This window comes from Bubalus kerabau, chromosome 10 (genome assembly GCF_029407905.1).
Source record: "Bubalus kerabau isolate K-KA32 ecotype Philippines breed swamp buffalo chromosome 10, PCC_UOA_SB_1v2, whole genome shotgun sequence".
In the NCBI taxonomy this organism is placed as follows: Eukaryota; Metazoa; Chordata; class Mammalia; order Artiodactyla; family Bovidae; genus Bubalus; species Bubalus kerabau.
Window position 1 is genome coordinate 17,126,675 of NC_073633.1, and position 27,513 is coordinate 17,154,187.

At 49.2% G+C, this 27,513-nt stretch overlaps 1 protein-coding gene and 1 non-coding gene across 2 annotated transcripts in view; one reads left to right on the forward strand and one right to left on the reverse strand.

Annotated features, from left to right (window-relative positions):
• Nucleotides 1-27,513, reverse strand: part of MEGF11 (multiple EGF like domains 11) — a 389,965-nt gene that overhangs the window by 25,255 nt on the left and 337,197 nt on the right. Inside the window, exons 11-15 of the mRNA XM_055536753.1 lie at nt 9,674-9,794; nt 8,580-8,743; nt 7,412-7,514; nt 583-729; nt 97-231 (exon numbers count right to left, since the gene is read on the reverse strand). Coding sequence (XP_055392728.1) covers nt 97-231; nt 583-729; nt 7,412-7,514; nt 8,580-8,743; nt 9,674-9,794 — 670 coding nt within the window. The remainder of the gene's footprint in view (nt 1-96; nt 232-582; nt 730-7,411; nt 7,515-8,579; nt 8,744-9,673; nt 9,795-27,513) is intronic.
• On the forward strand, nt 24,418-24,524 carry LOC129622157 (U6 spliceosomal RNA). The gene has a single exon (XR_008699835.1). It is a non-coding gene; the product is annotated as a U6 spliceosomal RNA (small nuclear RNA).

Sequence of the window (27,513 nt, forward strand, 5' to 3'; positions counted from 1 at the left end):
CCTGAACCTTTCTTCCCTTCTACTCCCCTCCCAGGATTCCTCGTCTCCCTGCCCCCCCTCCCTGAACACCCCTCTCCCCACCCCTGGAGAGAGTACCTTGATTGCAAAGGGCTCCAGAGAATCCAGGGAGGCACTCGCAGATGCCACTGATGTGGTGGCAGGGCCCGCTGCTGTGCACGCAGAGGGGACACGGCTGGGTGCAGCCATGGCCATAGAACCCGGGGGCACAGACTGGGGGTGAAGGGGAGATGGTGGTCAGCAGCTCAAGGGGCACCAGCCAGCCTGGCTACCTGTCCAGTCCCCCACAGTGTAGAAGAGAGGCTTCTCAAAAGTACCGGGAGAGTTGCATCCACCCACACCTCGGAGGGCCTGTTCCTTTCTATAGGGAGGAGTGGGGGTGGTCCTATTTCTACAGGGGAGTCAGGCTGGGCCCTGAACTTGGGGACAGAAAAGGTTGGGAGAAAGGGGATTAGAGGAAGGGATTTGATGGGGGCCAAACTCTGTAAGCCCAGCCTCTCTGCAGCTGGGAAGGAGTAAGGAGGAAGAGCTGTCCAAGGTCTTTGGGGTGGGGGCCAGCCTTACCTCTCTGGCACAGGGGTCCTCGGAAGCCCGGGGCACACTCGCAGCTCCCATCCTCCGGGGAGCAGGAACCGCCATTCTCGCAGCTGCAGGACACAGAGCAGTTGGGGCCCCAGCGTCCAGGGGGACACGTGCTGTCGCAGTGGATGCCTGTGGGCCAGACAGACTCGGTCAGTGGTGAGGGTGAGGGTGAAAGGAAGAATGATGGGGAGGGTGCACTAAGAAAGGGGTGTGGGGTGGGCTGGAGAGGCGAGCACATCTGGAAATGTGGAGGAACAAACAGAGGCCTGGATGGGCAGGGAGGGCTTCTAGGAAGAGGCGAATGACTGAAGTATAAGTCCTGAAGACCAAGTAAGAATTGACAGGTAAAGGAAATCCTATGTGCAAAGAGCAGGAGGCGAGAGAGAGAATCATGCCTTGAAGGATAATATAGCGTAGTGTGTTGGAGCATAAAGTACTCGATGGGATACAGCAAAAGATGAGGTTGTGGGAATCAGAAGGGGTCAGATCATGAAAGGCCTCCTTTGCCTTTGACATCTTAGCTGAAATCCAAGGTTAGTGACGTGCTGCAGTCCATGGGGTCACAAAGAGTCAGACACAACTGAGTGACTGAACAACAAAGGTTAGTGGAGCAAGTAAGTGCCATGATGGGGGTGCTAAACGAGCTAGGAGTGAGTTACATGCTCACCCATGTTAGTCCAGGGGCCATTGGTCCTTGCAGGGCCCCAGCCAACCAGCCCCTGGGCAGTGGCCCAGAGAGTGGGAGTTCAGATTCTTTTGACCATAGTCCTCAGTGTAATATGTATTTTATATCAAATGTGCATACATATGAATAATAGAAACCAGTGCTCTGCAAATGACATTTACTGTCACTGACTATGATGCAATCTGATATTTTCTCTGCACTATGATGTATTCTATTTCATTAAGAAAAAAAAAAAAAAAAAGCTAGTTGTGACCCAACAAATTGATTTAATGACCTTCAGTTTGACAAACAGTGGCCTAAGGGGGAATGGATGGAATCTGTCAGAAAGAAGAACAAGGCCTACACAATCTTTTTGAGTTGAGAGAAAGGAAATATATGTTGGGGGTGATTACAGCCTGCAGGCTGAGAAGGAATTTTAAAAGGCCTGAGGCTGGATACCCAGCTCTGTGGAGGGGCTTCCTCCCAGGCAGAAAGGCTGCTAGTCCGACATGCACAAGGTGAATGGACCATGGGGGCCCCCGGAGACCAACTTGGCCATGGAAGGTGAATATCAGAGGCTCAGAGAGGAGCAGAATTAGTTTAAAAAGCATGTCTGCCTTGATATAAGGACAGGGATCATGAGAAAGAGAAAGAAAGTGGGAGGAAGACATTCAGGCTCAGTGAACAGAGTCGGCCCTAGCAGCAGCAGGAGAGCGGTGGGACCAATTTAGAGGCAGGCTGGAATGTACAAGCCCACCTGGGCTGGCAGGAAAGGGGAGAGGGCAGAACAGAGGCAGAGAGTGGGGGAGAGGGAATCAACTGGCTGTATTCCCCTCCAGCGCTTCCGCCCAGCCCGGCTCCCTATCCCTCCCTGGGCTTTCCTCCTGTGACAGCTCAATTCTACAGCAGGGTGGGGGCTTCTGATGCCACTCTGCAGAAAACTGGCCTCTGTATGGAGGGACCCTGATGCTGGGAAAGATTGTGGGCAGGAGGAGAAGAGGGCAACAGACGATGAAATGGTTGGATGGCATCACCAACTCAATGAACATGAGTTTGTGTAAACTCCGGGAAATAGTGAAGGATAGGGAAGCCTGGCGTGGGGTCGCAGAGAGTTGGACATAACTGAGCGACTGAACAATGGAGGGAAGAGGGTGGGGGGAGATTCTCCCAGGAAATGCCAGTGAGAATCTGGTGGTCACATTTCACTCCGCAATGGAGGTCTCTCCCAGTGGAGTTTCAGGTTCACAAGAGGTGGCAAATAGCATGAATGGACTGAAGGGCAACCTGGGGCAGGAAAAAACAACGCTGTTTGAGATAAATGGAGAGAGCAGCATGGATGCATATACATGAACATATGTAAACAGATAGCCAACGGGAATTTGCCATATGACTCAGGGAACTCAAACTGGGGCTCTGTAATAACCTAGAGGGTGGGAAAAGGTGGGAGGTGGGAGGGAGATTCAAGAGGGAGGGGACATGAGGTACCATTTCACACCAGTCAGAATGGCTGCGATCCAAAAGTCTACAAGTAATAAATGCTGGAGAGGGTGTGGAGAAAAAGGAACCCTCTTACACTGTTGGTGGGAATGCAAACTAGTACAGCCACTATGGAGAACAGTGTGGAGATTCCTTAAAAAACTGGAAATAGAACTGCCTTATGATCCAGCAAGCCCACTGCTGGGCATACACACTGAGGAAACCAGAAGGGAAAGAGACACGTGTACCCCAATGTTCATCGCAGCACTGTTTATAATAGCCAGGACATGGAAGCAACCTAGATGTCCATCAGCAGATGAATGGATAAGAAAGCTGTGGTACATATACACAATGGAGTATTACTCAGCCATTAAAAAGAATACATTTGAATCAGTTCTAATGAGGTGGATGAAACTGGAGCCTATTATACAGAGTGAAGTAAGCCAGAAAGAAAAACACCAATACAGTATACTAACGCGTATATATGGAATTTAGAAAGATGGTAACAATAACCCTGTGTACGAGACAGCAAAAGAGACACTGATGTATAGAACAGTCTTATGGACTCTGTGGGAGAGGGAGAGGGTGGGAAGATTTGGGAGAATGGCATTGAAACATGTAAAATATCATGTATGAAATGAGTTGCCAGTCCAGGTTTGATGCACGATACTGGATGCTTGGGGCTGGTGCACTGGGAGGACCCAGAGGGATGGTATGGGGAGGGAGGAGGGAGGAGGGTTCAGGATGGGGAACACATGTATACCTGTGGCGGGTTCATTTGGATATTTGGCAAAACTAATACAATTATGTAAAGTTTAAAAATAAAATAAAATTTAAAAAAAAAAAAGAGGGAGGGGACATATGTACACCTATGGTTAATTCATGTTGATGTATGACAGAAATGAAACCAATATTGTAAAGCAATCATCAATCAATTAAAAATAAATAAATATTAAAAGAAAAAAAACCCAAAATCAAAAGCCATGATGTGCCTCAAGGCATTCTTGTGCCTGTGGATGTTGAAAATGTGAGATTCGGACTGCAGGCCAAGGGGCCCTGCTGCTCTCTGGAGGCGCACTGGACTAAGGCAGAGTTCCACTATCGGACAGGGGCCTCTGATCCCACCTGTGCATCAAGCGTTCTTTGTTAGGCTGCCCAAGGCACGTGCATCACACGCAGATACAGCTCTTTCCTAACACTATGAGTTGATATTACTGCGATTAATAAAACAATGCATGCAAAAGTACCCCTGTACTCACGGCAGCCGGTCACTCTCATGTTTTCCCCAAATCAGTAGACATTAGAAATATAGCTACTCTCCTGTCTGGGATCCTCAAAATGTTTTCATGTCAAAAATGTGTCCCCTTTTTTTTTGGAGATTAAGAATCAAAGGTGTAAGGTGATTATGCTCAGATTGCAGATGGCTGCAAGGGCCCACTGGGTTCTGGGTCTGCCAATTATTCTACTCTAGGTCTGGTGCCATGGGTGAGGCTCTTGTTTGAGGTTCTTTTATGTCCTAAGACCTCCTTGGAACGTCAGACATTGGCACCTAAGTGGAGAGAAGAATCTAAAGGTCAGTTGCACTGGAGCGGTCAGCGCGGCTGGCCTTGGCCTAAAGGGAGGCGCTCTCAGAACTACAGCTTCTGAAGAGGCGTGGTGTCTTCAGTCAGCTGCCTTCTCCAGGCCCTGTCTGGGGATAATAATGTCCCTTGGGGGCCCTCTCCTTTTTACCTTAGAGAATCTGAGGTTTTGTTTTTCAGGGCTGTCTACACATCTATATTGATGGGGGCAGCTAGACTAAGAATCCATGTATTGTGACCTCTAGTTCACATCACAAGGCCAGTAGCAACTCAGCAGCCCACATTCTTCATGCACTATTTTAGGTCCTCCTCATCCAGGAAACCTTCCTGGATGTCTGCCCAGGGATTCAAGCATATATTTGATAGTGGCATACAGCTTTGTCCCTACCTATCATTTGAATAGTTCATGTATGTGCCCTGGGGAGACAGGGATCATGGTTTATTGACACTTCTGACTCTTTATCCAGGTCCTCCCAATAGGCAGGGAAACCATCATCATCATTTCTGCATCTCTAGCACCCAGGACAGTGTCTGGCACACAATAGGTGCCCAGGGTCTATTACTATTATTGAATTCTGCCATTTACTCCTGGGCCTAGTTCAGGGCCAGCCACATGGTAGCTGCCAAATAAAGACTTGGTGATGGTTTGGGTCAATAAATGCTAGTTGAATGAAGAAATGGTTCCCCTTTACAGTGCGATCCTGTGCCTCCTGTTGGCAGTAATGTCCTGAGACCTTGGACAGCTCCTTTTCCTCCTGTGTAGCAGGAGGAGATAGGAGCAGATCATCATCAAGGTCTCCTCACTTCAAGGCGAAAATCCATATATGGTTACAGGCCAGTTTCTTTCAACTTATTTCAATAAACATTGAATTAGCAGCTACTATGTACAAGGCAAGGTGAATTAGACATCATGGTAGTCAAGAAGCCTGTGGGTGAGGGGAGAAGACATGCACTTGCTTAAAACAAAGAAAAACAAGTGTTGAGGGACGTCCCGGTGGGCCAGTGGTTAGGAACCCAGCTTGCAATGCAGGGGACATGGGAGGTTTGGCCCCTGGCCGGGGAACTAAGATCCCACATGCTGCAGGGCAACTAAGCCCACGCGTCACAACTAGAGAAAGCCTGTGCTGCAACAGAGAGTTCACACGCTGCAAAGAGGAGTCCACACACAGCAATGAAGACCCAGGGCAGCCAAAACGATGATAATTTCTAAATAAAAAGTGTTGACTCAAGGGACGAGCCGTATGCCAGGGGCTAGATGGTCAGGGGTAGGTGGGGAGGGCTCGCTGAGTAGGAGGCTGGGGCCTGTACCCCAAGCCCTCCCTATCTTTCCTTGGTTTTCTTCTACTTGAACAAATTTCAGGACATCAATTGCTCCTTTGAAATGACTTCAGGACCATGTTTGGGGAAATTAGTTTTAGAACAGCAGAGACCTTGCTGAAAGGTTGTCCATCACAGACAGAATTTTTAAGCACCAGATGTCATTAAAATCTTATCAGTTCACTCAAAATTAAGGCAATGAAAAATTAAAGTGGATTTCCATTTGACTCCAGCTAAGAGTGTAGGGTGTTGGTAACCAGGGTGGAGTCTAGCTTTGTACTAAGGGGCAGGACAAGGGGGTCAGATTGAAGATGCTACAGAGGAAGCAATGCCCCCAGTTCTTGACTTTGGTTGTGGAGAAAAGAGGTTGCTGAGCAGCCTGGTGTGAATTCTTATCTGAGGACATAGCCTGCCAGCCACGCCTGTATTTTTCACTCCTTGCTGTCCACCACTTTGGGAATGGCCAGTGGGTTCATTCATGCAACATGTTGTTAATATTGTGTTTGTGGCTTACACTTACTGAACACCTACTATTGTGCCAGGTACTGTTAGCACTTACAGGTATTAACTCATCTAAACTTCCAAAGGACCCTGTAGTTATAAGGATTATTATCTGCATCTTATGGATGGAAAATTCAGGCCCTGAGAGGTTAAAGGACTTGCCCAAGGTGGCCTGGCTCCAGCTCTGTGTCCTTAACCATTTCTCCGTGTGTGACAGTCACTGGATACAGTGGAGAACAAGGCGGATTGGTCCCTGCCTGCACAGAACTGATGGTCAATGTGGGAGGCAGATAATAAACAAATAGTTACTCAATCAGAGTTCAGTGACAATTGAAGTAAGTACTGCTATTAGGGTATTCTGAGAATTAAAATACTGTAGGGTATTCTGAGAATTAATTAAAGGAGTTCTTTCATAATCTTGGCCAGGTTGCAGAGGTGGTGGTATCCGAGCATAGAGCCTTCCCAGAGGAAGTCATCTTTAAGTTGAAATATGATGGATGAGATGGTATTATCAGGTAAAGAGAAGGAGAAAGAGTGATCCAGGCAGAGGGAATGCACATTTGATGCCTGGAGTCAGGGAGACAGTTGGCCCACGTGGCTGAAGTAAAGTGAGTGATGGGAGGGGGCATAAGAGAGGTGGAGGAGTTAGGAAGGGCCAGACCACGTGGGCCCCAGGTCACTGGAAGGCATTTGGATAAATGCCATGGGATGCCATTGAGGCATTCTGAGGCTCAATGTGACGTGAACGGATCTGGTCACCATGTTCAGAGTAGGGGCAGCTGGACAAAAGGGGAGGCCCAGAGACAAGAAGGAGGCCGAGGCAGTGCCGGGTGAGGGGTGGTGCTCAGTGTACAAGCAGAGTGGCAGTGGCTGGCGAAAGATGGATGGATTTGCAGTATATTTAGGGGGTGGACTGCCAGGTCACATGTAGGGACCAGGAGTCTAAGCCTGGGCGAAGGCGAAAGTTTCTTGTCTGTCTCCACCATATCCTCTGTAAGCACAGACTGAGCACCCACACTTTTGTCTGACTTGTTAAAAACTGGTCTGTCCCCAGCCCTTAGAAAAGAGCCAGTACAAAACAGGTGTTCAATTAACGTTTGTTAATTTGAATGGAATGGAGAACGGAAGCCCAGAGGAGATAAAGGAAAGATGCATTCCTAGGAAATCAAAAGAGAAAGTGAAGGAGAAAAGAAGGAAAAGTCAAGAAAAGGCAGCAGAACACCAAAAGCTCAGTTTCCCAGGAGCTGGAAGGTGGCGCGGTTGAGGGGGTTACCTGTCCATCCGGCCAGGCAGCAGCAGTGGCCTGTGACGGGGTCGCAGCCATCGGCATGGCTGCAGTCACACCGTTCACTGCAGTTCAGCCCAAATGTGCCATCCTGTGGAGACAGAAATGGTGAGATCTAGACCCCCAGAGGTTCTCACGCTTCTGTGGGATTTTGATGACAAAACTGAGCCGCTACCCAACAAGGATGCAGAGAAACTGGGGCCGGGGCAAAGTGAAAGCACGTTTTTATAATTGGGGATTCAATGAAGTCATTCCCCAAATTTTCTTGGCTGCATTATGCAAAGTACGCAGTTTGGAAGGAGGGAAGTGAGAGTCCTTTCCTACTTCTCAGAGAGCTATAATGATCATTAATTAACATTGGAGATGAAAATGCACTTTGCCAGTTTTAGAACATTGATCACATATAAAGAAGGATTATGATTTATTCTTCGTTACTGGGTAAGAAGGTGGCGATCGATGTTTGTTGTGTGCTCAAATGTTAGCTATCAAGAGTCTTATTTAACTCATCTCTCTTAATCTTCACAACAACTCTATGAGATGGTTTCATTATATCCAAAATTTAAAGATGAGGTGAAGTAACATGCTCCAGGCAACATAGCTAGGATGAAGCAAAGCCAGGATTGGAACCCAGGACTGTAGGACTCATTCAATAGACCATCAGTTACTTTAACTTATTTGTATCATAGACTAAGATCCAGGGAGTAAGTGTAGGTGGTTATTGTTGGATAATGCTTGATTTAGTCCTCCCACACCTTGATCATAAAATTATAGGCTGTTGGAGTTAGAAAGAAACTTAGCCATTATCAACTCTGGCAACTCTCATGGATTAGGAAGGGCTGTCCTGTACAGCTGTGTCATGAAGGATTCTGGAGTTGCATCTGGGCTCAGGTAACTGTGCCAGAGTCAATAATGGTTATCAAGAGCACCCTGGGGAAAGTGACTCCACATCAGCATATCCCCAGTATCTACTATTTTACAGATGAGAGGGCTGAGGCTGAAAGTAGGACCGAGAGGTTAGAACTGGGGCTGAGATCTAAATCTGGGTGTTCCATCAGCTGGTCCAGTGCTCTTCTCTGTACTTCTGTGGACAAAATAACCACAGGGAAAAGGTCTGAGGGGCTGCTGGGTCACCCCCATCCTTCCCCGCCCCGCTCACCGGGCAGGGCAGTTCGCAGGTGCCCCCCAGCCAGCCGGGGGTGCAGGAGCAGGAGCCATCTGTGGGGCTGCAGGCCGCCCCATTGGCACAGGTGCAGCTCTCGTTGCAGTTCAGGCCCCACGTCCCGCTGGGACACGGCAGGGTGCAGTCGAGGCCCTGCCACCCTGAGGGGAAGGAACAAGGCTGTCACCTCTCTGTCACGTGTCAGCACAGTTTTCTGCCCACTTCCCCCGGCTCTGTACAAGACAATGTACCCAAACCACCCCTTCTCTGGTAGCTGGGTAGAGCACGCATCCCACCTGCTGAGTCCACTCGGAACCACAGCATGGCTGTTGAGAGCACAGGGGCTAGAAGCTGGCTCTCCTGCCTGCTGGTTCTCCCTGTTCTTGCTATAGGTGGATGGTTCTACCTGAATAGGGCATCAACGAGGTGGGGGTCCTCTCTGTGCCCAGGGTGGACTCAGGAAGCTTATCGCAGGGCCCTGTGCTTGGGAACAGGCTGGTTTCCCATTCTGAGGCTGCTTACTGGCCTGTACCCCTCAGATCCATTTCCCCTCTTCACCTGTTCTGTGTCTCAGGGGGCTGACCCCAGCGGCTGCCCTCAGGTGGGCTTGCCAGCGGGAGACCTGGCCAGTGGCGGGAGGGCGGGGGCAGGAGAGGCACAGGCATCTTCTCTTCTTTCTCTGCTGTGAGCAGGGCCTCTGGGGACGGCTGTCTCAGTACTCCAGCACCATCTTGCAGCTGCTCTGCCCCTGTCTCAGTCCCTACCAGGTGGCCCTCACTCACAGGCTCTGGGAACTCCACTTTCTCCCTTCGTCCCTCTCACCCTAGAAGTGGTAGCAACTGTGAGAGAAGCTAGGAATTTCCGGGTTGCTCGCATTCCCTTGCATGTCTCTGCAGCTCTTCTAACACCCTGGTAACAAATCGCTTTTATTACATTCCTGCTGTTGAAGTCCCGGGCATGAGTCTCCTTGGCTGGAACCTGACATACAGGCTCCCTGACTCTGCATGTGGGTGGGTGGGCAGCTGGCAGCCCACCTGGGCAACTTCTGTGTGCACATCTGAGGGGATGGGATGGGAAAGCAGGCACATTACCCTCCTTGCAGGTGCAGAAGCCATCAACTGGGGAGCAGGTGCCACCGTTGTTACAGCTACAGACAGACGAGCAGTTGGAGCCATAGGTCCCCGCCGCACAGGGAACTGCACAGACCTCCCCCTGGATAAAGGAGGAGGGGGATTTTGGGTCAGAAGGTATCCCATGATGAGTGGCTATGGAAGGTAGAATAATACCTCCCCGCTGCCCCCCCTCCATGTTCTAATTCCTGAAACCTGTGAATATGTTACCTTACATGGCAAAAGGGACTTTGCAGTCATGATTAAGGACTTTGAGATGGAGCGTGTCTTTGATTAGCTAGGGTGGCCCAAATTGATCATGTAAGTCCTTAAGGGTAGAAGATAACTAAAAAGATAGTCTTGAGAAGTCCTCCACCTGCCTGCATTGACTTTGAAGACAGAGGAATGGGGCCACAAGCCAAGGAATGCAGTGGTCTCTAGAAGCCAGTCTTCTTGCCTGGAAAATTCCATGGACAGAGGAACCCGGCAAGCTATAGTCTATAGGGTCACAAAGAGTCAGACGTGACTGAGCAACTGAGCGCTCGCACGCACACACACACACACACACACACACACACACACAAGAAGCCAGAGGCTTCATTTTACAACTAGCAAGAAAATGGGGACCTCAGTCCCACAACCCTAGGAACTGAATTTTGCCAAAAATCCAAATGAGCAGAAAATAGATTCTCCCCTAGGGCCACCAGAACAGAATACAGCAAGATGACACCTTGACTTTAGTCCTGTGAGACCCATACCGCACTTCCAACCTACAGAAATGTTAAGATAGCACATTTGTTTTGTTTGAAGCCAGTACTGTGCTAATTTGCTACAGTATTGATAGGAAAGCAATACAATGATTCTCACCAGTTGCGGGAGGGGTCAGGCCTCCAGACGGCTGCTCTAGAGTGGGCAAAGCCCTCAAGGAATTTGATCCCTGAACCTCTATTAGGTCACACCGGCACAAAATTTAACCCTTTGCGTCTCAATCTTATTTGATTCTTACCACGAGCCCCCTGAAGCAGATAACAATAGCCTATTTTCATTTACCCAAACCTCAAAGAAGTTAAATGTAAATAATAACAGCTAATATGTATTAAGCACTTTCTCAATATCAGGTACCATCATTACATTTAATCTTCACAATATCCTCAAGCGATAGGAACTAGAGCCTCAGCATCATTCCAGGTCATGGAGCTAACTATGGTTGATCTCTATTTGAACCCAAGCTGGCTGCTTAACCATTCTGTTTTTAGCATTGGCAACCAGTTTCCTTGGAAAACATTCTCTGAAATGGAGACTAGTGGGCTCTTGAGAACAATCCCTACGAGGGGAAAGGGAAGGAGGAAGGACAGACAGAAACTGAACTCTGGTACAGTTGCAACAATAGCCTCAGCTGTTCTGCTAGGAAGCTCTGGAGCTGGTTGGCCCTTAGAATTGTCCTGCCCGGGGAAAGGGAGACAGAGGCTCCATACCCCTGACCAATCATTGGTAGCCACTGCCCTGGGGAAGGGGGCATGACTTCAGGGGAATCTGTGCTCTTTGATGGAAGGCAATTTCTGCAGAGAGACTCATCTGGGAGCTACTAAGTTTCCTGAAGTTGGGAGGAAACTGCACGCCTTCATCCTGAATCGTGTATCTGGGTGACACTCTACAGGATCCACTGCACCAGACCTCCTTGGGTGGGCTGTTAGCTCTAGTAAGGCATTCAGAGTGAGGGCAAGTCACAGGGCTACCAAGACTGGGGACTTTAGAGGCTTTGAGGGGTGGAAGAATTCAGTTAATCAAAGGAAGTGGGGTTAATGGCAGTCTAGGTGGGAAGGGTGTGAACAAGAGTGCAGAGGAGTATGGGAGCTGGGAATGTTCTAGGGGTAGCAGGAGGAGGGAGTCTGTTGTAAGGAGGGGTAAGGGAGATATTTCAAAAGGGTGTTGGGGGACTTCCCTGGTGGTCCAGCAGTTAAGACTCTGTGCTCCCAATGCAGGGGGCCCAGGTTCGATCTCTGGTCAAGGAACTAGATCCCACATGCCACAACTAAGATCCGGTGCAGTCAAATAAATATATTTTTAAAAGGGGGACATTGGCAGCCTTGAATGTGAGGGAAGGGAATCTGGGCTCTCGGAGTCCCCAGGACATGCCTTCACTACTCAGGAACCCTCGTTGGGGATATCTGCTCTGGTGCACAGACTGGGATGCTGAATTCCCACCGTCTCCCCTCCAAGGAGTGTCTCCAGCTAACTTCTCAGGTCTTGTGCTGAGGTTTACTGTGGGAATGCTGATGCATGGGCCAGGACACCAGAGCTCACCTGGGCCCCACTAGCTGTGTGACATTCGATAGGTTACTGCCCCTCTCTGAGCCTCACTTCCAGCATTTGTGAAATGATAGCCTTGAAGTGGAGAAGGCAATGGCACCCCACTCCAGTACTCTTGCCTGGAAAATCCCATGGATGGAGGAGCCTGGTAGGCTGCAGTCCGTGGGGCTGCTAAGAGTCGGACACGACTGAGCGACTTCACTTTCACTTTTCACTTTCATGCATTGGAGAAGGAAATGGTAACCCACTCCAGTGTTCTTGCCTGGAGAATCCCAGGGACGGGGGAGCCTGGTGGGCTGCTGTCTATGGGGTCGCACAGAGTCGGACACAACTGAAGTGACTTAGCAGCAGCCTTGAAGTAGGGGAGCTCACTTCTCAACTATCAGGGTCCCAGGCAGTTGGCCTCATCCCCATTCAGGTCATAGAGAGATCTTATTTGGCCCTTGGTGAAGAGGCTCCTCTCTAGCCCTTCTCTCTGCTCCCACATGCCCAGGCTGGGTCAGGGAGGAGAGACTGGGAAGTGTGGAGCCCCACACCAGAAGGTTCCATGGTTCCCACTCTTTCCCAGGCCAGTCTTTGGCTGATCCTGACCAGCTGTAATCTACTAGCGCTCCCATTACCCAGAAAAATTCTAAATTCTCCAGGACTATAAATAGAAGGCAATGGCAACTCACTCCAGTACTCTTGCCTGGAGAATCCCATGGACAGAGGAGCCTGGTGGGCTGCAGTCCATGGGGTCGCTAAGAGTCGGGCACGACTGAGCGACTTTACTTTCATGCATTGGAGAAGGAAATGGCAACCCTCTCCAGTGTTCTTGCCTGGAGAATCCCAGGGACGGGGGAGCCTGGTGGGCTGCCGTCTGTGGGGTTGCACAGAGTCAGACACGACTGAGTGACTTAGCAGCAGTAGCATAAATATCCCAGAAGAATATGTTTAAGCTCTGAGGGCCTTGGCCGGGGTGTAAATTGCATGCTTAGTTTATGATTTTCTTTGCATGAGTTTACTTTAAGAGGAAGGGGTTTCTCTCCTGGAACCCTCATTAGTTCTCCAATCCCTGCTCTCTGAGGAGATTTCAAGGGGCTTGTGAGTCCAATTGTGGATCTGTTGGCGGGGCTGAGAGGACTGCCCACCCTGCCCTGCTCCAGGGGGCAAGATGCAGAGCACCCAGCTCAGAATATCTGTCCCCAGAAGGCTGCACCAGGTCCCATTTTCTCCCAGAGCAGCCTGTACAGGGCTATGGACAGTCAGCCTGGCTTTACAACGGCTCTGGGAAGTCACCAGGCGAGAAGACTTTCTGCTTCCCAGAGAAGGAAAGGGAGACAGAGCGGGGCAGGGGCTTATCCGGGGCCCCATGGTGTATCAGTGAGGGGTGAAGGAGGAAGAACCAGATCTTCCCACAAAGGTGGCAGAGCCCGGGGGTTAGAGAATGGACTCTAGTGCCATCCTGCTGCTACCACTGACTCACTGCCTGACCTTGAGCAATTTACTGAACCTCTTGGGGACTCAGTTCTTCCATCTGTCAAATGGGAATAATAATGTCCCTACTTCATAGTATTGTTAAGAGGATTAAAGTGGTTATTACATATGAAGCTGTAGTTTTTCCAGTAGTTTCCACATGTACAGATGTGAGAGTGGACCATAAAGAAGGCTGAGCACCAAAGTACTGATGCTTTCGAACTGTAGTGCTGGAGAAGACTCTTTGAGAGTCCCTTGGACTTCAAGGAGATCAAACCAGGTCATCCTAAAGGATATCAACCCTGAATGTTCATTGGAAGGACTGAAGCTGAAGCTCCAGTAGTTGGCTACCTGATGCAAAGAGCTATCTTACTGGGAAAGACCCTGATGCTGGGAGAGACTGAGGACAGGAGAAGGGGGCAACAGAAGGTGAAATGGTTGGATGGCATCACTGACTCAATGGACATGAGTTTGAGCAAGCTCTGGGAGATGGGGAAGGACAGGGAAGCCTGATGTGCTACAGTCCATGAGGCTGCAGAGTTGGGCATTATTGACTGAACAACAGCACGTGAAGCAGATCGAAGAGGGCCTGGCAGGCAGAAAGCACACTAAACACTACCATTACTACAAAGAAATAGTATCTCTTATGAAACGAATACATGAAACCCTCTACGGTTTCAGCAGAAGGCAGCTCTGGTAGAGGGCTCCATCTCTTACTCGAACAAATGCCGGCCCTGTGCAGGAGAGGAGAGCTGGTGTTCACAGGGGGCGCGTGACCTCATGCCCCCAGTTTCAGCTTCCTGCCACCTCCTCCAGGCTGTCTTCCTGGTTCCCCTTACCCCAGTTGAAAAGGCCTGAACTTTTACCACAGTTCTGGGGGATAAAATGACCACTCGCTGAGGGACTACCATATGCCCCATGCTGTTAGTGCCCCAAACTTCCCATTTGTTAGCTCCGAATGGCAAAACAACCCAAATGGGGAAGCAGGCAGTTTCTAAAGTACACGGTTCTGCCCTGAAGGAATGTGAGCCTGGTACAGCTCCCCCTCCTCCACCTCTTGGCCCTGACCCAACCAGGCTCAAACTCCTCAATAAGCACAAATACTAACAGGGAAACTTTTTATCACATTCCCTACTTTCTGTCCTCTGATCTGCGGGGTCAGGCCTGGCATGTAATTGATTGGCTGTCTCTGGTGATGGACATGCACAGCAAGCCAATAATCAACCTAACTTCTCAGGTTTAGACTAATAGCCCCACCTACCTCAAAGTATCCCCTGGCCAAGGTCTGGCGATTCTCAGGGTGCCCACTGCCACACACCCCCCTCCAATAGGCCATTCTCTTACACATTCATCTCCCCAGTTTGGGGCACTGCTAACAGGCCTTAATCATGATGGCCTGTGTGCCACCCGAGCCTGCAGGGGTCATTATTTATGCCTCTACATGCTTAGGCATTTCCCAGGTGGCGCTAGTGATAAAGAACCCGCCTGCCAATGAGGGTTAGATGTAAGAGATACAGGTTCAATCCCTGGGTTGGGAAATCCCCTGGAGAAGTAAATTGCAACCCACTCCAGGATTCTTGCCTGGAAAATCCCATGGACAGAGGAGCCTGACAGGCTACAGTCCATGGGGTTGCACAGAGTCGGACACAACTGAAGCGACTTAGTATGCATGCATGCTTAGGCAGTCAGGGCACACACCTGTGAGTTTCTGTGTGCGTTTGTCTCTGGGGGTGTCTGTCTATCAATCTGTGTGGATTTGGGTATAAAACTGTGAGTCCTTCCTCATCCTTCCCTCCTGTGTGTTCCCTCCCCAGCCCACCTGTGCTGCCCTGGTAGGAACTGGGTGCACACATAGCCACCACCGTCCTAGCACGCTGGGTGGCTCCTGGTTAGCTCTTAATGCCTGCGTCTGCCCTGGGTTGTGAGCTCAGGGAGCAGGACCTCACTGTACTCGCATCTAGATTCTCAGAGCTTGGGGTCCTTCTGGTGTGTAATGGGCCCTCGATAACTGTTGTTTAATTGAAATGAGATGTCTGCGTGTACATGCTGGCTTCTACCGTGGATAGAACCAGAAGGACTGAGCAATCTCCATATGCTTTCTTTCTCATGCCAAGCAATTCAACAAATGTTTGCTGAGTGGGGGCTGATTCTGAGCCAGCCCTGGGAGTGGGCTCCAGGGACACACAGGAGCCTGTGACCTGGTCTCTGCCCTTGGGCAGCTCCCAGGCAGTGTCCACACAGGCACACTCATGCTTGCATCTGGATGCTTTTATTTGCCCACTTATATACTGGCTCCCCCAGTTAGACTAAGAAGCTTTGTGATAAGAGGGATCTTATCTGCCTTGGCTGCCCCAGGATTCCTAGCTCAGTCCCTGGCATGGAGTGGAAGTATTCTATAAATACTATTGGACAGATGAGTGAGGGGCCCTGGTTCTATGGCTCCCATCACACACAGGAAGCAGACTGTTGCCTGGTCTAAGGGTAAGTCCCATGCTGCCACACCAACTCTGGGCCTCCCTGGGAGCTCTTGTGCAAATGGAAAGCCGGGCCAGATCCGGGTCTGTGGCTTCATGTCCCACTCTGCCACCTCCTGCCCAAACCCTCCCCAGCCAGGCTGAGGGTCAGACATACAGTCAGAAAGTTACCCTGCTGGCCTCGAGTGCATCCACTCAGGAAGACAAGACCCTCCAAGCTGAATAGGATCTTAGAGATGATCAGATTCATCGCCATCATGAGAAAGAGACTGAAAGTCAGAGTCGGCCCATGAGGCAGAGCTGGGATTTATCTACCACATCTTCCCCAGCCCAGTGCCTGGCCCAGACCAGCCTTGAATCCACATCTGTTGATCTTTTCACCTTCTGGAAAAAAGGACAGGACAAGAACCCAAGAAAGTAGGGGGGGTTGCATTTGGCATCTCACACGCTTCACATAGCCTAGCACCTTTGCTCACTCCCTCAGCCAGGAGTACCTTAAGGCCTTTATTCAAGTTGTTCACCAAAATCTCCATCCAGAATTCCTATACACCTTACTGCTGGAGGGGCTTCCCTGGTGGTTCAGACGGTAAAGAATCCACCTGCAATGCAGGAGGCCCAGGTTCGATCCCTTGGTCAGGAAGATCCCTTGGAGAAAGGAATGGCTACCCACTCCAGTATTCTTGCCTGGAGAATCCCATTAACAGAGGAGCCTGGTGGGCTACAGCCCATGGAGTCACAAAGAGTTGGACACAACAGCAACTAAGCACATTTACTGCTGGAAAACTATCTTCTGTTCTGATCGACTCATGTTCACACTAGGTAACATACAGGTCTTGGTTTCTTTATTAATTACAGGCAGCTGTTGAAATCAGTCTCCCCAACTTTTCACCATCAAGAAGCCTTGTGGGTGTCCCCTGTCTGCAAAGCTCTCTCAATTTGAGAGACCCTGCTGTCACTCCGCGCTGGTGTCCCAGGCCAGTCACGTACTGAACAGGTGCAATTTGGCCAGTGACCACAGGCCGGCAGATGCTGGTGGCAGCATCTTGTCCACCAACCATGACCTAGAAATTCCTATGATGTCACCGACAACCAATCAGGGCTTCTGATTAACCTACGCTCACCTGGAAGATCACATAGAGTTAATTTAATTCTAATTAACAGCAGAAGAAAAACCTTGGTGTTTTAGTGAGCTTCATCCTAGGTAATGGAAAATTGCCTGTAGGCTTTGTAAAATGTTCAGAATCGCTCCTGGCAACCTGCTGCAGCTTCTGTACATGTCTAGTTGGGAACAAGTGGCTGGATCATCTCTAAGGACCCTGTAGCTCTGCCTCTCTGAGCATCTTGCCTGCAGGAGGGGGTCTTAACCCGAAGAAGTGAGGAATGATGGGAATGCAGGCCCAGAGTAGGGAGCCCTCCTGGAATCGAAGAATCACACCAGCTGGGTGGCCACCAATGCTGCTAATGCATGGCCTGGGATTGGTCACATATCCTGCCTCTGCCATGGGCTGTAAGCTCAGGGAACCAGGATCTCATTAGATTCAATTCTAGATTCTCAGTGGGGTGATAGCTCCTTGTACCAGAACTGGAAAAGATGTTGCAAATCACTTGGTTTGGCTGCCTTGTTTTACAGGTGAGGAAACTGAGGCCAAGGGAGGGAAAGCAACTTGCCCAAGGTCACACAGCCAATGCTGGGAGGGATGGCTTTGGAACTTGAATCTCCCGGCTCTTATGTCAGCACAGTATGCGAACAGCCTAGATGTGGTAAAACTCTGGGGTAGCCTGTGCTGCCCTTGCTCACTCCTATTGATGGCACGCCCACCACTTAAGCACAGAGCATCCAAAGGACATGGCCCTGACCTTGAGGGAAGGCCACCTGCCAAGCTGAGACACTTGCTCTTTCTCAACACCTGGAAGTTGATATCTGGGTGTTTCTTGAATTGTTACTTATCCCCATTACACTTGCGGAGCCCACTCCCAACACCCCTTCCCCCTGTCCAGGAAAGGGCAGCCCTCCACCTCCCAGAGGCAGGCTCCCAGGGTTCCAGCTCCTGTAGGGGGAAGCCTGCCTGTCCTGCTCAGTGTCTTCACTCTGCAAATGGAGGATGGATGAGAATTCTTCCTCCAATCCTAAGGCATGTTCATTATAGATGCAGCCTAGGCTATTAACACCTTGAACTTGATTTGAAAGAGCGGCTGGCTGAACGGAAGCCCCGGAGCTGGTCCCGCTGCAGAGTTGCAGATCTCCTCCCCGCCTTCCACCTGCTTCCTTGTGCAACGTGGCAGCAGGGGTCTGGACCCCGGTGGGTAATGAGTTATATGTTCTATTACATTTGTTTCAAATACTGTTTACTGAATTTTCTCTCCTGCAATATGCTGCTTTGTAGTTCTGCCCTATTTGGGAAAATTCGTCAACAGCTGGGCGCCTTGTGTTGATCATCCATTTTCCTTGCAATGGGCAGGAGGTTAATGAGTACTTCTTGGAATGAAAGGAGGAGAAGGATGGAAAGTGGTTGACCCTCCCTCACACAAAAGGGGTAGGCAGTTGGGCAAGTTCACCTCAGGGTCCCCTTCAACATGTTCTGTTGGTAGGAGGCAGTGTAAATGGAGTGAACTGGGTTCCCTAGGTCCAGGCCGAGGGGGTGGTCATGCTCTACAGGCCCATGGGGCTCAGCAGAGAGGACTCTGGGACAGGAAGGCAGGGAAGTCAGCGTGGCCCCCAGGTCTTCTTGCTAGAGGAGTAGGGATGGTTTAGGCAAGAAAGGGCCCTGGACCTGGCATCAGAGTACGTGGGTTTCCGTGAGTCAAAGACACTGGCTCACGGTGACCCAGCCTCATTCGTTTACCCATTCAGTACTCAACCACCTTTTTGACCATGCCGTGTGGCATGCTGGATCTAGTTCCCTGACCAGGGACTGAACCCATGCCCCCTGCAGTGGAAGCCTAGAGTCCTAACCACTGGACTTGCAGGGAAGTCCTCTCAAACGCTTGTTGAGCATCTACCACAGATCCGGTGTGGTGACAGGCCATGACTCCCTAACCATCACGCTAAATTAGATGCGACCTAAGGGGAGCCCTTCCTGGAGGAGGGTATGGCTACCAACTCCAGGATTCTCACCTGGAGAATCCCATGGCCAGAGAAACCTGGGGGGCTACAGTCCATGGGGAGTTGGACACGACTGGGTGACTAAGCACGCAGCGCAAGGGGGCCTTCAGCTCCCATGTTCTTTACCTTCCCGTCTTCCCACTTCAAGAGTAGGCTTCTGTTACCGGCTCCTTGGTGGCACTTATCACAATTGTGATGAATTAAAATCAGCTCTCATTCTCCTAGAATTCTCATCCTCACGTAAATCCCATGAGTGTAAAGACTCGGTCTGTTTCCTCAGCCCCGTGGCCCCAGTCCTGGCATGGAACCTTGACCACAGCCCGCGCTCATTGCATAGGGATCAAATTCATTCACTCATTCAGGAAATGTTTTGGAAGCACTAGAACATGCCTGACACTGTGCTAGGCCAGAGGACACTGGGTGAGCAAAGCAGAGCATGTCCCTACTCTCATGGGGCTTCCTGGGTGGCGCTAGTGGTAAAGAACCCACCTGCCAATGCAGGAGATATAAGAGATGTGGGTTCGATTCCTGGGTCAGGAAGATCCCCTGGAGGAGGGCATGGCAACCCCCTCCAGTATTCTTGCCTGGAGAATCCCTTGGACAGAGGAGCTTGGTGGGCTACAGTCCATAGGGTCGCGAAGAGTTGGACACAATTGAAGTGACTTGGCATGCACGCATACACTACTCTCATGGAGTTTATCCTTTAGTGGGGGAGCAGGGTGAGGCAGATGATGAGGCTGTGGCAGGAGAAGTTGCAGGCTAGGTCCCTCCTTACTTCCAGATGTTCTGCAGTGGCCTCCCCAATCCTCTGGTTTCTCCTGTTTCCCTGTCTCCCATGCTCTTTCTAGAGCTTCAGGGTCACCCACCAGGCTGATTTGGTGCCCAATGTCACACCAATACCAGAAGCACACATGTGGAATGCACTTCACTGTTTACAGTATTGGCCTCAAATTTTGGCACCAGAGACCTGTTTTGTGGAAGACAATTTTTCCATGGATGGCAGGATGGGGTGGGGGGATGGTTCAGGCAGTAATGCAAGCAATGGGGAGCAGCAGCTAAAGCTTTACTCGATCAGCTCGAAGGGCTCAGGCAGTGGGACCCCCAGGTGCGGAGACTCATGCGTGATTTTCCAGGGAGAAAGAGTGACACGAGGTCCAAAGGCAAAGAGAACAGCCTGGACTGAACACCAGCCACAGAGGCCCCTCCAGTGCAGAGCAAACCTCACTGGACCTAATTAGTGTGTAACTGATAAAGCAGCAACTGACAGCCAGTGCACGCCAGGGAAGAGAAACTCTGCATAAGGCATGAGGAGCGGAGGGCCAGAGAAATGAGAGGGGGAGGGGGATGGAGGCCTCTTGTCACACCCATTCCCATTCCTGTTTCCCTGTGCCAAGTGGATAACGAACGCAGAGGGCCTGTGTGGCTGAGTTATTCTATCTGGCCCCCCGGGGGATATAGTTGGAGAGAGGCTGAAGGTTAGGCCTGGAAACCCTGTATCGGTGCAACATGAGTAGGCTACCAGTGACCGGAGGCTGCTCCGTACAGTTGTTCAGGCTGTGCACTGCACAACCCTCAGGAGCCACTCAAATGGCAGTCCCTACAGCTTGTGTATTTATTACATCAGTTTTTTGGCAGATGCCAATAGACTGTCTTGATAAAGGGGTGTTTCATTTTCTAATTTGCATAAATATGCTACATAACTGACCCCTCAGGTCTCCCTAGAGGAGCACAGACACCTCCTAACAGTTCCCAAACAGATACCAAGACACTTCAGGAAGACTTGAGACACAGTGAGTGTGGCCAAAAGAGGATATTTAGAGTCAAGTTCAGGCTATGTTCACTTGCTGGCTGCAGAATCTGGGGTCCTCCTGGAGACTCAACTGGCAAAACCAGGTTTTTCTTCTCTCTGTTGATGCCTTTGTCCTATCTATAGCCCCTTCCTCTTCTCCAACTGTTCCCTCTCGTGAGCTCCAAGAAGGCATCACAGGCTGATAAGAGCTTATTGAACACTCTTGAGAGGTATTTGTATCTTATCAGGAGGCTCCCAAATCTAAAATTCCTGGGAAAGCTCTTGCACAAAGGTATATGCATAGTGGGAAGGACCTGAAGAAGGGGGAGCGGGGCCTCTGGTCCTTACCCCTGTCCACGCCCCTTCACGCCTACAGACAGGACTGAGCCACCGGCTTAGGACAGACTGACCGATCCCCAGTGCTGGAGACAGGAGGAGGGAGACTCAGATTTTTAACCAACCCCTTGGTGCCAGCCCGTGCCAGGCACTAACAGGCTCGCAGGGAAGGAATGACCTTCCTAGAGAGAGAACCATCCTAGAGAAAGGGAAAATTGGGCTAGAGAGGTCACTTGCTCTTAGTCATGCTGTGGGAAAGTGGCCAACTGACTCCACAGCCCAGTCTCTTTCCTCTAGACCTGGCCGCCTTGCCTGCAAACAGGGCAGCAGTGCGACAGGGACCCCAGTGTCCTGAGGGCCTACCATGTGCCAGGCCCTGCCCTGGGTGCTTCTCTACAGATTTGTTGTTAAATGTATGCTGACGGTGGAGGCAAGAATGGCTACTAGGGGCTTACGGTGGGAACTCTTGGGGGCATTTGTATCTTGTTAGGACGCTCCTGAAGTCCAAAAGCCTTCAACGTTTGGAACTGCCTGGTGGTCCACGATCCCAAAGCAGGGGCTCTGGGGATCAATCCCTGGTCAGGGAACTAGATCCCACACTCTGCAACTAATTGTTCACATGCCACAACTAAGACCAGTGCGGCCAAATAAATAAATATTAAAAATAAATCAGAAGCCTTCAAGGCTTGATGGGACCAAGCTAAGGTGGAATAACAGGTAGTGGGAGTGAGAGTCAGACTGGGGACTGTGCCAAGACCCATCATAGTATACATTGTCTGAAAGAGAGAAAGCTGGTTACAGGGATGCTGCTGCTGCTGCTGCCTGGGGATGCTCACAACATCACACACAGGCCTCAGCTCTTAGTTAAGAGAAAGCAGCTTCCTACGACAGCCTCCCTTTCCTGCTCCTGCTCTCCCAGGACTGAGCCTTGGCAAGCACTCGGGCACTTCCTGAGGGCCTGGGCGTGGGAGTGATTCTGGCCACAGAGGATCAGGTCATCTCTTACTGGCCTTCTGGGCCCGACTCCCTCCGTGGACAGAGTCAGACAAAGTCCCTGCAAAGTCAGCTAGAATCTTCGGGACCTCCTGGACAAACACTGACAGCATATGGCCCCAACTGCTCTGCATTAGGTTTCATGATTTCCTTAATGGTTTTAAAAAAGTGCCAAAAACCATTGCCTCTAAACTGCTGGGAAATCCCATGCTGGTGGGGAGAGGGGTCTTCATGATTATGTAGTGTGTGTGAGCACAACGTGGAGGGGGCAGAGGCACAGGATGCGACTGTGGCAGGGGAAGGTGTGGCGGGCTGCCTCCCTGTAACACGCAGGTGTTCTGTAGGCTGTTCTCGGTAAGCCTGCGTGTACGTGTGCCTCTTGTGGTTGTTCAGCTGCTCAGTTGTGTCCAACTCTGTGACCCCATGGACTGCAGCACGCCAGGCTTCCCTGTTCTTCACCACCTCCTGGAGTTTGCTCAGACTCATGTCCATTGAGTCAGTGATGCCAACCAGCCATCTCATCCTCTGTCCTCCCCTTCTCCTCCTGCCTTCAATCTTTTCCAGCATCAGGGTCTTTCCAATGAGTCAGCTCTTTGCATCAGGTGGCCAAAGTGCTGGAGCTTCAGCTTCATCATCAATCCTTCCAATGAATATTCAGGGTTGATTTCCTTTAGGAATGACTGGTTTGATCTCCTTGCTATCCAAGGGACTCTTAGGAGTCTTTCCAACACCACAGTTCAAAGGCATCAGTTCTTCAGTGCTCTGCCTTTTTTACTTTCCAGCTCTCACATCCATACATGACCACTGGAAAAACCATAGCCTTGACTAGATGGACCTTTGTAGGCAAAGTGATGTCTCTGCTTTTTAATATGCTATCTAGGTTTGCCATTCCTTTTCTTCCAAGGAGCAGGCGTCTTTTAATTTCAAGGCTGCGGTCACCATCCACAGTGATTTTGTTGCCCAAGAAAATAAAGTCTCTCACTGTTTCCATTGTTTCCCCATCTATTTGCCATGAAGTAATGGGACCGGATGCCATGATCTTCATTTCTTGAATGTTGAGTTTTAAGCCAGCTTTTTCACTCTCTTATTTCACCTTCATCAAAAGGCTCTTTAATTCCTCTTCACTTTCTGCCATAAGAGTGGTGCATATGTGTGTGCAAACAGTGAGTTTATGCAAACACATAAACTCCTGATATATGTGGTGTAAATAATACTCGTGGGCCCTATGTATATCAATTGTACAGATGTTTTGCCTGTGTGGAAGAGCAGGTTAGGGAAGGGATATTTGGCTTATTGTCCCAGTGTCTTGGTTCGAATGGCAGCTTATAGGCTCCCCTCTCCACAATTGCGTGGTCTATGCAGTGTGTGACTCCGGTGGAGTGTGTCCTGTGTCAGCGGCATGACAGCTGTGAGGTAAGCTTAGCACCTGATGCAGGACATTTGGGCTGATCCTGGTCATAAAGCCTCAAGGGGGATTTGATCACAGTGGCCTGGAGAATGGTGTGCACAGCATGGACATGCTGGGTTCACACTGTAGGCTAGAATATATGGGGTGTGTGCACATGTGTACTGCAGAACCCAGCTCCTCTGAGGTGCTGGCTGGGAGGTGTGGGCCCAGGGCAGTGGTGTACAGAGCCACAGGCTAACTACATGGACAGTGATAATGTCCCAAGCGGGAACCAGATTATGGGGACAGAGGGTCCTTCAGGGACTGATGGAGGTGTTTACTAGGGTCCAAGCAGAATGTGGCACATTCATGACTCATGGGATGCTTCTAAAGGACCTGGGATATCATTCAAAGAGATTTACTGACCATTCTCTGTGCAGGCCTGGGAGTGAATCTGGGTTAGGAGGCTGGCAGGACGGGGGAAAGGAAGGAATCAGCAGACCTGCCCTAGCAGCTGTCTAGTAGAGAGGACAGACTCATCCACAGTGGGCCCCGAGAATGGGTGTGCCAGGGTCCTGTGGGAAGGTAGTGTCCCACAGGAAGAAAGCAAGCAGGCTTTATGAGGGGATGGCAACTGAGCTGGACACAGGCAGAATTCAGCCAGGAGGATGGAGAGCAAGGGCATTCCAGGGAAAGGCCAGGTTGAAAAGAGGCATAGAGGAGACACGGTACACGGGAGGGTGGGCGGGGCTCTAGGGTAAGCAATCCATTTGGATTTCCCGGAGCTCCAAGCCTGAAGGGCAGCAGCGACACAGGAGCCTGAAGGTTAGACTGTCCCAGCTAGGAAGGCTTTAAACTTTACCCTCAAGACAAAGGCAGGAGCTGGCTTCAGCAGCGCATGTGTTGGAATTGGAATGATACACAGAGCATTAGCATGGCCCCCACACAAAGATGAGACACAGATCTGGGAAGTGGTCGTATTTTTCTATACATAGAAAACCCAAAGACAACACGCAAAAACTACTGGAACCAATAAATGAACACAGCAAAGTAGCAGGCTATAAGGTTAACATGTAGAAATCAATTGCATTTCTTCACACTCACAGTAAAGTATCGGAAAGGAAATGTAAACAATCCCTCTTAAAACTGCATCAAAAATACTTAGAAATACACCTGCAAACAGAGTCATTAGTACCATCTTTCTAGATTCCGCATGCATGCGTTAATTGCTGGGCAGCAATGGAGATGCTGATATCGACAACAGACTTGTGGTCACGGTGGGGGAAGGAGAGAGTGCAGCAACTTGAGCGAATGGCATGGAGATATATGTGTTACCATATGTAAAACAGACAGCACGGGAGAATTTTCTGTGTAAAACAGGGAGCTCGACCCAGTATTCTGTGACAACCTAGAGGGGTGGGACAGACAGGGAGATGGGAGGGGGGTTCAGGAGGGAGGGGACACATGTACATCTGTGCTTGATTCGTGTTGATGGGTGCCAGAGGCCACCACAATACTGCGGAGCAACTGCCCTCTAATAACTGTATTTTGTTCTATACTTCTCCATATTATACACTTATAATCTTTGATAACTAAGACAAGAAATAAACCTCGCCAAGGTGAAAGACTTATATGCTGAGAACTACAAAACATTAATAAAATAAACTGAAGATGATTCAAAGAAATGGAAAGATAGCCCATGCTCTTGGACTGGAAGAATTAATATTGTTTAAATGGCCACACTACCCAATGCAATCTGCAGATTTGATGCGATCCCCATCAAATTTTTGTGACTTTTTTTTTCAAACAGAACTAGAACAAATAGTCCTAAAATTTATATGGAACCATAAGAGATGCAGAATTGCCAAAGCAATCCTGAGGGAAAAGACAAAGCGAGAAGCATAACTCTCCCAGACTTCAGACAATACTACAAAGCTACAATAATCAAACCAGTGTGGTCTTGGCACAAAAACAGACATATAGAACAATGGAACAGAAAAGAGAGCCCAGAAATAAAACCATGCACCTATGGACAATTAATTTTTGACAAAGGAGGCAAGAATATACAATAAGGGAGAGATAGTCTCTTCAAGGGCAGTTGGAAAAGTTGAACCACCACATGTCAATCAATGAAGTTAGAACACACCTTTATACCATACACAAAAGTAAACTCTAAAAGGCTTAAAGACTTAAATAAGAAAAAGCACCATAAAGCTCCTAAAAACATAGGCAAAACATTCTCTGACAAGTCATACCAATGTTTTCTTAGATCAGTCTCTCAGGGCAATAGAAATAAAAGCAAAAACAAACAAATGGGACCTAAGCAAATTTTTAAGCTTTTGCACAGCAATGGAAACCATAAACAAAATGAAAAGACAAGTCATGAACTGGGGTAAAGTATTTGTAAATGATGTGACGAATAAGGGTTTAATTTCTAAAATATACAAACAACTCATATAATTCAATAAAAATAACAACAAAATCCAACTCAACAGAAAAATGGGCTGAAGAGCTAATAGACAGTTTTCCAAAGAAGACATACAAATGGCCAATGGGCACATGAAAAGATGTTCATCATTGCTAATTATTACAGACATGCGAATCAAAAGTATAATGAGGTACTGCTTCACACGTGTCAGAATAGCCATCATTAAAAAGTCTACAAATAATAAATACTGGAGAGAGTATGGAGAAAGGGAACGACTTTACACTGTTGGTGGGAATGTAAGTTGGTGCAGCCGCCATGGAAAATAGCATGGAGGTTTCACAGAAAACTAAAAATAGAGTTGCCATATGAGCCAACATTTCTACTCCTGGGCATATACCCAGACAAAACTACAGTTCAAAAGTTATATGCACCCCTATGTTCATAGCATCACTATTTACAATAGTCAAGACATGGAAATAACATAAATGTCCATCTACAGATGAATGGATAAATGTGATTGTGTATATGGAACCCTGCTATTAAAAAGAATGAAATAATGCCATTTGCAGCAACATGGATGGGCCTAAAGATCATCATACTAAGTGAAGCAAGTCAGAAAGAGAAAGACAAATACCACATGATATCATTTATATGTGGAATCTAAATATGACACAAATGAACATTTCTATGAAGCAGAAACAGACTCACTGGCAGAGAGAGACAACAGAGAGAACCCCTTGGTGCTTGCCAAGGGGGAGGGGTAAGGGAAGGAAGGACTGGGAGTTTGGGAACAGCAGCTGCAAACTATTATATGTAGGACGGATAAACAGCAAGGTCCTACTCTTTAGCACAGGAAACTACATTCGCTATCCTGTATAAACCATAATGGAAAATAATATGAAAAAATATATATACACCTATATATGTGTACAACTGAGTCACTTTGCTATACAGCAGAAATTAACACAACATTATAACTCAACTATACTTCAGTAAAGGCTTTTTAAAAATTTTAAAAATAGACAAAGGCAGGTCCCCAAGGGCAGGCAAGTGCCTCAGTGTCCCAACCTATTTTTGGAATACCCCTCCCCTGAAGGCAGGAGTCTGGTCTACTCCCTTCTGTTTAAGAGAGGTTGAGAGTCCAGACTCAGGCAAATCCCATAGCTTATTGATTGTGGAAGCATTTTTTTTTTTTTAAGTTACAGAATGAATGCAGAGAAAGTAAAGCTGAAGCCTGAGAGGCATCTACTGGTGAACAAAAAGAAATGGAGGTGGGAAAGGGTGCCTCTACTGTTCAGTCGCTGGGCTGGGAAGATTCTCTGGAGGAGGGCACTGCAACCCCACTCCAGTATTCTTGCCTGGAGAATCCCATGGCGAGAGGAGCCTGGGGGGCTACGGTCTACAGTGTCGCAAAGAGTTGGACAGGACTGAAGCTACTTAGCACACACGCATGCACTGTCGAAGCTGTCTGTCCTTTCCATCCCCAACTCTATAAATTATTCAAGTCTTTATAACACTGCTTTCCTCCAGATTTTTCTGGGCCCCAG